Source organism: Channa argus, chromosome 3 (assembly GCF_033026475.1).
Source record: "Channa argus isolate prfri chromosome 3, Channa argus male v1.0, whole genome shotgun sequence".
NCBI classification, from domain to species: Eukaryota; Metazoa; Chordata; class Actinopteri; order Anabantiformes; family Channidae; genus Channa; species Channa argus.
This window is the reverse complement of record NC_090199.1, coordinates 15,511,256-15,524,494: the sequence shown is the minus strand read 5'-3', so window position 1 is coordinate 15,524,494 and position 13,239 is coordinate 15,511,256. Positions and strand designations below refer to the sequence as shown.

At 38.9% G+C, this 13,239-nt stretch overlaps 1 protein-coding gene across 1 annotated transcript; it reads left to right on the top strand.

Annotated features, from left to right (window-relative positions):
- Window positions 1-4,543: 4,543 nt before the first annotated feature.
- Window positions 4,544-12,843, top strand: melk (maternal embryonic leucine zipper kinase). The gene is made up of 18 exons (XM_067499313.1): window positions 4,544-4,674; window positions 4,958-5,070; window positions 5,142-5,227; window positions 6,007-6,123; window positions 6,367-6,510; window positions 6,605-6,673; window positions 7,258-7,350; window positions 7,610-7,708; window positions 8,075-8,143; window positions 8,342-8,440; window positions 8,728-8,814; window positions 8,970-9,101; window positions 9,208-9,372; window positions 9,502-9,787; window positions 11,217-11,313; window positions 11,554-11,710; window positions 11,889-11,992; window positions 12,089-12,843. The coding sequence occupies exons 2-18, from the start codon at window positions 4,992-4,994 to the stop codon at window positions 12,264-12,266; spliced, it is 2,061 nt and encodes a 686-aa protein (XP_067355414.1). The 5' UTR covers window positions 4,544-4,674; window positions 4,958-4,991; the 3' UTR covers window positions 12,267-12,843.
- The last annotated feature ends 396 nt before the right edge of the window (window positions 12,844-13,239 follow it).

The window sequence follows — 13,239 nt, the reverse complement described above, 5'->3', positions numbered from 1 at the left end:
AGAGACTGAGGGAGGAGGACAATCACACACACACGTATTTAAAGGGGTGTGTTTGTGAGGTGGGGTTGGCTTGAGGGGTGGGAGGGAAAAAAGACAACGGTTGGGAGGGATGTGAGGAGAAATGTTGGGAGAAAGTTTCTGAAATCTGTTGGCATGTTTTAATAAGTTGTTTCAGTATGAATGTTATGACATCTCATCTTGTGTGTCTGTGTTTGTGGCATGTGGACAGGATCCTGTAGTGTATCCTCATACGTATCCAAAATCAATATCTCTTCCTGTGAATCATCATGGAAGCTTGTGAAGCTTTGGACACACATCAATCTTGATCTTGCTTTGACTGCTCCCCCCGCTTCTTGTTTTTCACTTTTCTAAGACCTGCCTTCTCTGTTAGCCCCCTTTTTTCATTTAGGCAATAACAGAAAAAATGAAGAATAAAAAAATCTAAATTAAAGATACCATAGTACAAAACAGATGGATTAAACATAACTGACAAAACGTGTTCAATCGATTCACAGTGTATCACCTCCTCTTTGTGTGTAATGAACATAAAACTTGTAGAGTACCATTTTTTTTTCAGTAATGAAGTTTCTCTTCATCACTGATTCTCAATCAAAAGATGGCAATGTAATGACTGATTTTACCGTCATGGCATGTCAGGGAGCTATCTCATCGATTCAGAAGTTGATGTAAACCTACTGGCCTACAATCAAAACCCAGTACTGACAAAATCCTCAAGTCTCCATCGAGAAAGGTTATGGTAATATTGGCACGGAGGTCAAAAAGTTAGAGAAGTTTAAACACAAATGGATGCAAAATATCCCCCTGGCTGGATGTTTGGGTTCTGAGTTGAGGACTGTTTATGCCTTGTAAACCCTTAAAATACTGCTTGGCTTTTTAACTTTCCACGGTTTTATGTTGAGGAGTGAGGAGAGGTGAGAATTGTAAATAACAGAAACTACTTTACCTGTCAACTGTAAATTATTGTTGTGGTGTGGAGGGATTGAACAGGATGGATAGATATAATAATTTTTTCCTACCTGTTTTGTGTTTGTATGAAGTGGCGGAACCCACAACATTTCAGATCTATTGCAAAGAAGCATTTTTCCCGTGGACTCCCAGATGACTGAAGCCACAGCTGTTCTCAACATGGCTATGAAACTGCCAAAACTGAGAATTTCACAACTTCTCTTACAACCTCGATTTCTTTGTGATTGTGTGTGCATGTGTGGGTGTATATACTGTATTTGTGTGTGAAAGATATATGAGTAACATATAAACGGACAGGGCACTATGATGCAATGTCCATAATGTGTCATAAATCAATCTACATACGGTGAACGGGGCATGAGTGAGAGTTAAGTTATAATCCTCATAAGGATGCCAGGAGCAGCACAGGGAGAAATGACGCCATTGTATTGTTTTCTCTGTTAATATGCATTTGTCTGTGCCTATAAGACAACCCATTATATGGAACAACACACATTCATGTTGTACATCTTATCACCCTTAACACATGCTTCTCCTTTCTTTTCCCCATCTGTGGCAAACAGCCATATTTAAGACTGGTTGGCTGCAGTGGGTAGTCACAGGGCTATGACACAGGAATTCTGAGAGCCTCCAAATGCCAGTCAGGGAATACTGGGAATTTTGTCAATGTCTAGGTAACATGTCTGAAAGTCTGTTTTCACTGTGGCAGCTTAATAGCTTTATGTCTGATTACATAGCCTTCACACTCTGGGGTGAGTCTCTGAGAGCTCTGTAACACACATTTGTTCACACAATAAAGTCATGCTTCACCAAATACATGTTAATAGTACAGTAGTCTGTAACAATAGTGTACTTATCATATTTTGCAATCACTGGTGTGATCAATTTGAGATTTATCTGACTATACCTAATGGCAACACAGTGATTGATACTGAAACTCGTGAGGCTTAACTGACAACCCTCAGGCCTTCCATGGCCATGCTGTTTCAGTAAACCCACTGAGTGTAACAGCCATTTATCTGTTTCTGTTCATGGAAGTTCCCTTGAGTTGCTTCTTATAAAAGGACAGAGAAAGGGGAAAACCCACCGACTTATATGTCGCAGCACATTCAAAATGTCTTATATTGTTCATTAAAATTGTGAGCTCATGGATATTTGGGAATGAAAGGACCCTTACTGGTAGGTTTGTTGAAATGTTTTTTTACCTAAACCAATATTTTGTGTTTTGTGTTAGCAATTCAATGCGTGTGTGCATATCCCAGATGGCCAAGCTGACTACAAACAAATGAAAATGAAAAGAAAACAAAATAGTGAAGACACCAAGAATGAACAATAGAGTCAAAGGAAAATTTGCTTACCCCTGAAATCAAAGATGTCTTTTCCCCTCTCTCCCCCATTTTGCTTTTTTCTGCTTTTCACCTGTTTGCATGCTCTTGTCTTCTTCTCCTCTCAACCTCTCCTTTACCCTCTGTTTTCCTCCAGCTGTGGGTTGTTTGATGTCCCTCTGTCCCATCCTTCCCAGCTGCCCCAGAAACAAAATGACATGTTCTCTTCACCCTTTGGCACCCTAATTATTGGTTACTTCGCTAATGACCAACTCTTTCCTAACCACCAATCAATCATTGAAATTCCTTCAGAGCTGTCTGTCCATCTTGGCTAAATGTCAGAATGCATTTTTAATTTTTCAGGATGGTGCATACATTTTGTGTGTAGCTGTGTGCGAGATCTATCTTGATAAATTTAATGGAGGACAATGACCGAAAGAGAAGTAGTGTCTATGGCATTTACAGCACAACAAGAAAACAGTGACGATAAAAGTGGTTGAATACAACTGTTACAGATGGCTGACAATTGGGTTCTGTCACTCACCTCCCACCTTTTCCTAGGTACACACACATGCACACACACATACGAAAACACCTTCTGACACCATAAATACACGTCTCTGGTCAGTTACTCTAGCCCCACACCTGTAGGGTTAAGGAGAAAAGTTTGCAAATTGCAGCTCACAGGTTGCTTGTGTCATATAGGTTGTGAATACTTTCCATGTTTGCACGTAAATCTGTCTGTCATTTCATTTTAAAGTAACTTGGTAAAAAAATGTTGCACCGAGGGTGATCACAAAGTATAATTTAAAAGTAATAATTTATGAAGTAAGTGTACTGTATGCACTGTATGTTGACATACAGCTGAGGTGAATGTTGGTATGTGTGAATGTCTGTGATGTGTGAATGTCTGAACTTTATCTAAATCCTGTGTAACACATGTCCAGGGGGTACAGTGTACAGCCTGCAGATCGGGACTGTCTTAAATGTCAAAATTCTCTCACTAGTGTTAATTTAGGTTGGAAGAATTTTAATTTAATGGAAGAATCCTCCAGCAGAACCAGGCTTAGGGTGGGCGCCCATCTGCCTTGATCAGTTGGGATGATTGGAAAGCGGACAGACAAAAAGAGAAGAGCAACAAAAAGCATCAACAAAACACTGGGCAGGTTGGTAGGACCAGTAGCTGCACACTGGAAAACACAGCTCTAAAGTTGGGGACACCTGCAGAAAGGGACAGGAAGAGGGAGACAGAGAAAGAGAAAGACAACTACAGGAGAAAGACAGTAAAGTAAAAAAATGAACCCAAGCTATGGTGGTAAAAAACAAACAATTTCTCTATAGAATCCTCTTGCATGCAAGTTCACAAGAGGGAATAGCGGTTGAGCAATTATAACTTGATTTCTTTTGGTGGTGTAACATATGTATAAATCCAAATATTTATATCTTTTTATTCTTGTGCAGTCATGGAAAATAGGTCATTACTTTTATACATCAATTAAGTCACTTGTTGAATTGGTTGAATTGCACTTATGTATTCTGTTTTATGATTTTTAATTTACCCAACAAACTTTGAAGATTTTGAATCAGCTCCACTTTGGGCAATATTGTAGTTATTGCTACATTTTAGATCTGACAGACAGTTACTTAGCAGGTTGAGAGTGGGTACAAAAACATGACATTTTAAAATGTATCATATGCAAGATTTTGTTGAGAAAGAGAAAATTTTGTTTAAGGAATAATTAAAAGAACTGCAACTGCTTAACTGTTTAAACTACTTTGTGAAAATTGCAAATACTTAATGTTGCAGCTTTCTTTTCAGATATGATCTGCACAAACAAAAACATAACACAATAACATTCATTTCATCATTTGATTGGGTCACCCCAAGCTCTAAGTAAGAAATAAGTATTTCTTTTTTTTTTGTTATTCTTAATTGTTCTTATACTATGTTTATTTTTACTAACCAGAAAATCTAATGATATATCTAATAGTGTATATCCTGTGTAACACTCCAATTAGCTATAATTTGTAGGATGTTTTCCTTTAGTACGTACTGTACATGTTTTATTGATATAAGCCTGATTTGTGACTTCACAAATGTTTTGAATCCCAATCTAATAAGCAACCAAAAAATGTGATATGCAGGTTTGTTTACGTTTTGAATTCTTTTTGCTTCTGCAGAGCGGGTTTCCACCACCAGGGTGCGACGAGGGCACAAAAAGAAAACCGGAAGTGCCGTCACCGTCGACGTGCGAAATTCAAACTTGAGTAACAAAACATTTCTGGTTGTGGGCTTTGCTATGTGGCATATGGTTGTCCACTGACTTTGCCCTCTTTTTGTCTAGTTTTTACACAAATTCAGGTAGTGTCATTCATCGAACTAGCAGTAACATGATTTCTATTAACATTTCTTGTGTTAGCTTTATTGGCATTAGAGACTTTTGTTGGCAGTTGTTCTGTCTTAGCTAACCTTGCTCTTCTAGTTGAGCTAACGTTAGGTTAACGTTAGCTACCTTAGCCAGAAATGTTAGCAACAGAGTTGGTGCTAGCTCAGGCTAATCTTGGACACAAAAAACTTTTCAAGTTTTTTTTTATTCGAGTTCAGTGCTAACACTGCCGTCATACCCTATTATCTCTCACCGTAGGAAGGTTGGTCATCGTAAGGCTGAAGCAAGGAGGATGCCCGTAGAAAGGATCGAGCATCGCGGAGCCGACGAGCTCTACAAATACTATGAACTTTATGAGACCATCGGGTCAGGTAACGCCAATCATTGCTTGTTAGTGTCATATCTTCTCTGATGTGAGTTACAAACAGTGTGTGTTTTTCAGGAGGCTTTGCTAAAGTCAAGCTGGGTCGACACATCCTGACAGGGGAGAAGGTTGCCATTAAAATAATGAATAAGAAAGATCTAGGGGTGAGTCAGAAACGGCTCGTATTAACTAACATGTAATCTTTATGATCAACAACGCATTTAGTCACTATATGCAATATGTGTAAACTGTGGATATTGTCTATTATGTTTTTATATTGTTAAATAGTTTTTATTATGATGAAATTGCATTTTTGTCTGACCCTCAGTTAAAATCACAAATTTGCAATTAAATCTAAGATTTAAGAATAGCAATTTTATACATTGCCATGGCTGTCATTAAAAACTAATAACATGAACTCAAAAAAATATATTTTGATCCAGTCACCTTTAATTTTAGACTTACATCCTATCTCTAACTCGGAGCTATAATGAACCAGGTGGGGGGAAGGGGATAATTGGATATCCAACCTCAAATTTTAAAATTGTTTGCCTAATGGCTCAATGGGTAGAGCATCAACCTAGGATGCAGATGTCTGCAGGATTAAATCCCAGCCTACATACCAGGTGTGTCCTTGAGTCAGACACTCATTGTTAACTCCCTGGATGCCCTATGTGGCTGCTCACTGCTCCCCCAGTGGCATGTGTTAAATGCAGAGAAAGATTGTCATCGTAATGTATGTGCTCAATGACGACAATTAATCTTCGATTCAATTCAATTAGCACTTAAAAAAATAAACATTTCACTTTGTTTGCATTAAGAACATTGTTGTTCATCTTGAGGTCATCTTATAGTAGTAATACTCATAAAAGTGTGAGCAATAGTTTTTACATGTAGATGTTGCATAAACAGTTAAAAAACGTATTGTCACACCTAACACCAGGATGACCTGCCCCGTGTGAAGGTGGAGATTGAAGCTATGAAGAACCTCAGTCATCAGCATGTCTGTCGTCTCTACCAGGTCATAGAGACTTCCACTCAGATCTTTATGGTCCTGGAGGTAAGCAATGGCGAAACAGTGTGCAAAGTTGAATATTAAAGTCTCAGAGAAAGCTAATAAATGTAGAATAAGGCAGCACTCCCTTTTGAAAAATTAATTTTGTACAAAGCACAGTTGTTTTAGGCCGTAGGCCTTCTTCACTGTGCAAACAATTTGTATAGGTCCTTTAATCACTGGAGGTAAACCCACACTGTGTTTTATTTGGTTTCTTATTATTTCTATCTCCTTTTGCTTTTCTCTCAGTACTGTCCAGGTGGAGAGTTGTTTGATTACATCATAGCAAAGGATCGTCTTTCAGAGGAGGAGACAAGGGTTTTTTTTAGACAGATTGTGTCTGCGATGGCCTATGTCCACAGTCAGGGATATGCACATAGAGATCTAAAACCGGTAAAAACAACAAGTGACTGCATGTGAGAAAATTTGTTTGCCTGTGGCTTCATATGAATATGTTTGCTTTAACAATTGTGTCTCTGAATTATAGGAAAACCTGCTAATTGATGAAGACCACAACTTGAAGCTTATAGACTTTGGCTTATGTGCCAAACCTAAGGTACATCATCACCTATCCTATTTAATTTTTGTACGGAAATATGTTGCTTAGAAGGTTGATTTGAAAGATTGGAATAATTTAAAAGAATCATACACATTACAGAGATTTTGCACTGGGAAGCCATGTGTTTTGTCAGGGGGAAAAAAAGCATCTGAGCGGCTGTAGCTCAGTTGGCAAGGCATTTTTCCACAAACCACAGGGTTTGTGGTTTGATCCCCGGTCCCGGCTATATGTCAAAGTGTCTCTGGGCAAAACACTGAACCCCTAATAGCCCATTCCCCTCCCCAGGTGTGCAGTGCCGGTCCAAGCCTGGCAGAAATTGGGGAGGGTTCCGTCAGGAAGAGCATCTGGCGTAGCAACTGCCACATCAACATGTGGACAATGATCCGCTGTGGCGACCCTAAACTCACTCAAAAAAAAAAAAAAAGCCCTATGTTTTATCAGAACATATTTTATTTACAGGCTAACCAACAGTAGAGAGAGAAGCTGAGAGAGAAAACTGTATACATTTATATTGATTACTGGATATAAACACATGCATTTATGTGCAGTCAGTCTATTATGTGGTTGTTTGTCTTTTCCAGGGAGGTCTGGGTTATGAGCTAATGACATGTTGTGGGAGCCCTGCATACGCTGCTCCTGAGCTCATTCAGGGAAAAGCATACATTGGTTCAGAGGTGAGAGATAGATGCTGCATGATGTTTACAAATTTTAGAACCACCGGGGTTAAAATTTCATGATTTCCCCTTTTTTCAACACGCGAAACTTTATTTTTTTCTCCCACTAAGATTGATGATTACCTGCCTGTTCCACAAGTCTGTTTTTCCTTGGTGTCCTGATCATATTTGCTGGTGCACGACTCAGTGCTACTGAGCTGTGAAATCCTAGGTTTAACACTTGAAGCTGAAATATTGCTGTATGATGTGTAACCTCCAGGCTGATGTGTGGAGTATGGGAGTGCTGCTGTTTGCTCTGCTTTGTGGATATCTACCTTTTGATGATGAAAACTGCATGGTCCTCTACAGGAAGATTACAGTAAGAGCCCTGTTGTGTTTGACATTTTTATAGTAGTCACAATTTTCTGAATACTCATTTTATATCATGAGAATTAATATTACAGGCATTTGCTGCCTGACATTGGACCTGTGTTGCATTGCATGCCATCTTTCTCATCTTTAAGGTTTTTTTCACTTCCCTTTACCTTGTCAGTTGTCATATGAAGGCAAATAACCTGGTAAAGTGTTTCTGAGGTTCAAAATATTTTGTTGCCAACATGTGTATTTTTACAATTATACTTACTGTTGGAATTTTTACCACCTATGCAAATGCACACACTGAAAAATGTTATTTCTTGTTTATTACCATTTCATGATGAGTTTATTTGTCTTTTTAAATTTTCAGAGAGGGAAATATGACAACCCACGGTGGCTTTGTCCAGGTAGTATCCTCCTCCTCAACCAGATGCTGCAGGTATGTATTCAGCTTATCAGTTTTATCTGTATCTGTCTCCCATACTGAATATTTCTTGCAGCAGTTTCTCGGCAGTTAAAATAGAATGACATAATTGGCATGTGATTTGTTTCTTTGTGCACCTGTACAATATTAGACCGTGGACAAGGTAGTCTCCAGCTTGCTTTCTGAGCTGTAGTTTCTTAATTTGCCCTATAGGTGGACCCCAAGCGGCGTCTAACTGTTAGGCAGCTGCTGGATCATCCCTGGGTGATGAAGGACTACAACAGTCCTGTAGAGTGGTTCAGCAGGCAGCCGGTACACTCGCACATCATCAAGCTGTGTTATGAATGCAAATATATGCATATACAACTACAATTCAGTAGCTTTTAACTGTTGTTAGGCATTACACTCCTCCTTTATCTAATCATGTATCATTAGAAACTAAAAACTTGATTCATATTTTTTGCTCCCAGTCACCACACAGATAATTCCCTATTCAACTGTTTAATGATAATATGAAATTTATGTGTTGAGACACACACAAAAATGAAAGAGAAGGGTCTGTCTTGGTTTTGTGTGAATGAGCTGTGTCTTTGTTGTAGCTTCGACATATAGATGAGGATTGTATCACTGAGATGGCTGTCAACATGAAGCGATCAAGGGAGAGCACCACAACTCTGGTCAATGAGGTATGTGCCTGTGTACACACTGTGTCAGTGGTTGTGCATTTTGGTTAAAACAGCAGTATTATACATTTTTTTTACCTGTTCTTAGTTTCTATGTAAACAGGCTAATTCACATAGTCTCTTTTAGACATTAATTTGAATCTAAATCCTAACCACAGTGGAGGTATGACCATACCACAGCCACCTACTTGCTCCTGCTGTCTAAGAAGCAGAGGGGAAAGCCTGTCCGCCTGCGGCCTGAACAAGCTGTCTGTGAGGACTCATGTTCTCCCTTGCATCGAGGAATACAGGTCTCAGTTAAAACTACTGCTCCCATTATGTTCAACTGCTTTACTCACTATTTCAACACTTGTGTTTTCTGGCTGTACCATTTGTTATTTTCTACCCTACCTTCAGTCTAGGCAAGCTCTTCACTTCAGTGAAGATGAAGATGCTGTTATTGTGGGATCTCTCGACTTGTGTTCAGAGTACATTGATGATTGCCCTTGGGCTTCAGTCAAACGGCATACGCCACAGGGGGTCAGAGGTCAGCCAGATGGAATCACAAACAACAAAGACATGGTTTGTCAAAGTTAAGACAAACACAACCTGTGTTTCATAAGTATGAAATAGTAAGAACATAATACGTTTGGATGAAACCCTTTTGTAGTATTTAATCAGACTTTTTATTTTTTTATTTTTTTTGTAAAGGCATTCAGATCTCCATCAGTGGAGAAAAAATGTGCTTACAGCCCAACCCCAGAGAGGGGGCGAATTGCTACACAACAGGAGAGAAGAGGAAGAGACCATGAAAAAAGTAGTGAAAACAAAGAGAATATTGCAATTCAAGAGAATGATGTCGAACTTTTTATGTTGCCTCCTCCTCGAACTCCAACATCCAGTAAGAAGAATGCACATGCCAACAAGAATGTCTTGAACACACCCAATCAAAATGCTAATGTCAATGGCAGCAAAAGCAGTGCGATCACACCTAAGGGTAAGAATTTCTTTTTGACTCAACAAAACGAAATGGTTTCAATTCATCATACGGTTTATTTGTACACTGTAATTGTTTTTTGCTCTAAACAAGGGCTTGAAGTACAATCTCCATTAGATTATTTGCATTAGCCAACTGTCCCTCTCCACCGTTCTTTTTCTCATTTATCCCTCCTGCTCTGTCTGACTCATGCAGCTCTCATCACAAGTGCCACATCCACATGCCACACATTTGCAAGTAAATTGTCTTCTGGTAATAAACTCATTTATTGGCCCTGTTTTCATCCCAAAGCCACTCATATTTCTATGATTTAGTTGTCATTATGCCACCAAAAGTGGACACAAACTTATCACTGTCAACTCAAAGGTGGGGTTATTATCAGGAAAGCTAATTGTATTCACTTATCTATAAATGGAGGACACTAATATGAATAGAGAATCATTAAAGTCTTAATTATTTGTCAAAGTGAATTCTCTACTGAGATGTCCGGCCTCATTAGTTTCCTCTATAAACTCAGGCAGGCAAACATGCTGCAGCTGACCTGCTTGGTGTTAAAACCTTAGAATCTGGCTTGGCCCTGCACTCTTACAGCAGCCTGTTCTCTAAGCTGCAGTGTAGAAATGCTGCCTCTGACATGCTTGTGCGTGCGCACACACACACACACACACACACACACACACACACACACACACACACACACACACACACTGTGGTCTGTGTGTCTGTGTGTCTGTCCCTAGGCGTGTGCTATGACAGGTGTAGCTGTCTCTTTCTACTGCTTACTGTCCCACGTGGGCTGTAGTGACATGTGTTCTCTTGCCACTGTAGCTTGGCTCTCTTGTGTGTCTGCACGTGTGTGTGTCTTTGTGTACACCAAAGGCTTGTTAACAACTTCAATGTCAGAACCAGGGCTTTTTGCATTTGATCTCATCCCATTCTATTCTTCCTTTTTTTATATTCTCATCAAATGTGATACAATATTATTATTACAGCTGTAACTTGCTGAGTAAAATATTCAAACCCATTTTCAAACCCATTTTTTTGTTTGTTTTAGTGGTTGAACCATTCTGTCAATTAAAATATTAGAGAAAGATATATCAGACATGATGCAAAGTTATTTGCTGGCAGCCAGTGTTTTTTTGTTTTTTATTGATTAACTTAATTGTTTTTTAATAAATTTAGTGTATAAGGTCAAAGTGTGAATTGATCAAGTGAAAGTCAACACTTTTACCAAAATATGGCAGAAATTACTTAAACAGTGAATTGAACAAATTTGTGCATACTTGGTTACGTTTGGATATTTTAAATAAATTAGTCATTGTTGGACTCCAATTCACAATTTTGTAATATTGCTGGCTGTGTGATGGGTCAGTGGGGTTTAACTAAATTGACTAAATGTGGTGTTTTGTGTCTGTTTCTTGTGTTGTAGGTGGAGGCAGTGCCTCTAAAGAGCCCAGTAAAAACAGGGGAGCAGATAACAGGGAGTCTGCAAACATGGGAATACTTACTTTCAGTCCTGAGAGAAGGTGAGCACCCTGCAGGATCGGTGAAAGCTCTGGATTAATGTTTGTCCAGAAGCCCACTCTCTGCAATTTATCTGGGCGATGATGATGATAATAATAATAATAATAATAATAATAGTTGATTAAATTATTGGACAGAAGTGCTACACAGACTGGCCCCTTTGGTTTCTGTGGTTTGGTAGTAGCTGTTTAACCCACTGACCTCCTTGTGTGTTTGAATGTGAGTATCTGTTTACTTTCCAGGTCTCGGTCTTTGGACATGGCTGTTACTGGAGACAGCGGGAAGAAAAAGAGAAGTGGGAAGATGTTTGGCTCCCTGGAGAGGGGCCTGGACAAGGTGATCACTATGCTCACCCCTAGTAAGAGACGAGCCCTGCGTGACGGCCCACGCAAGATCAAGGTACGAGCATGTAGAAATCACAGACCTCACATTCTGTTCTATATCACACAAAAACATGCTGTCTTTAAAATGTTAATTTTGTCTGTTCTCTCTCGTCTCTGTTGATGACTAATGGTTTTAGCAATACACAAATACAGTGTTTAGGTAGCATTTGTGATTGCTGTCTGTCTTCCTCTAGGCACAATACAATGTGACACTAACTAGTCAGACCAACCCAGACCAGGTGCTTAACCAGATCCTCTCCGTCCTACCAGAGAAAAACATAGACTTTACACAAAAAGGGTAGGAACACGTTAAATTAAGTCTATTTTCCAACTTTTTTGTCCAGACAACTTTGATTAAGTCTCGTATGTGTCATATTTATCACTCTTCATTCAGATATACCCTTAAGTGTCGGACGTGGGGTGATTTTGGCAAAGTTACCATGGCGTTCGAGCTGGAGGTGTGTCTGCTCCAGAGGCCTGAGGTCGTTGCGGTCCGCCGCCAGAGGCTAAAGGGAGACGCTTGGGTCTACAAGCACCTGGTTGAAGACCTTCTGTCTACATCCAGTATCTAAATACTGCACTTTTTGTGTCTGCAATATGACACCTCTCTGCATTCAAGAGTAAATGGTGATTGATTAGTAAGTGATGCGGAGATTCTTAGTGAACAGTCTTTTATTCTACTTTATGAATATTTAAAATTGTCCTTAGGCCAGCCTGCAATCCCACATGTTACATTACATTTATAAGCATTACATTTCAGGACTTTGTACTCTGTATCTTGTCTTATGTAGAATACTTTATTATCTTCCTTTTCATAATTATTAAGCTTAATAAAATCTCTGTCAGTCCTCATGAGATGAATGTGCACACAGCATACCTTCTGGCTGCTTATTATCGTGTTTGTTTTGATATTATTCTCCGCTGTAGGTGCAAAATGCAATTGAATAACACAAATAAGCAGAACATTTGTAGTTTTCTAGTTTGCTTGTTTTTTTAAATGTCTGTTTAAAATGCTTCCATCATAATGTTTTACATGGTTACATGAAGTGTCTTTTTATTTCTTAATGGTGCTTTTCCGGTTTTCTGTCTGTCACACAGCGTCTAAACTGACGATGTAAAAGGAACAAAATAAATGATTTATGCTAAGAACCATGACTGTGTTTATGGAGACAGATGATTCACGTGGAAGTTGGAACTTTTTGACATCAGATTCTCTTTAGTCCTCAGCAGTTTGATGGAGCAGTGGTGTGTTTACTCTCTGTCATCATCCTTCTGTTCATCTTCTAATCTAGTACAGAGATTGACAGTTTAGTTAAGTGACAGTGATTCAAAGTGGTTACCACTGAAACATGAGCATTGAAAAGTGTAAACTATGAATGTTTGTCACTTTAGATACTTTGAGTTTGTAAATAAAAGCAAACATCCTGCACTTGCATGTTGAATGCAGTTTTAATGGGTATAAAACAATAACATGTTTTTGTCCGTGAAAATTAAAAGGTATGTTGATTGAACAACAGAGTGTTCTACAGTAAAAGATTATTAATT

Excerpts from the sequence above, each read along its gene's own strand:
- melk (XM_067499313.1), top strand. The coding sequence starts at position 4,992 with ATGCCCGTAGAAAGGATCGAGCATCGCGGAGCCGACGAGCTCTACAAA. Across the intron at positions 8,441-8,727 it reads AGTGGTTCAGCAGGCAGCCG|CTTCGACATATAGATGAGGA; the intron begins GTACACTCGCAC and ends TCTTTGTTGTAG. Across the intron at positions 9,788-11,216 it reads CAGTGCGATCACACCTAAGG|GTGGAGGCAGTGCCTCTAAA; the intron begins GTAAGAATTTCT and ends CTTGTGTTGTAG.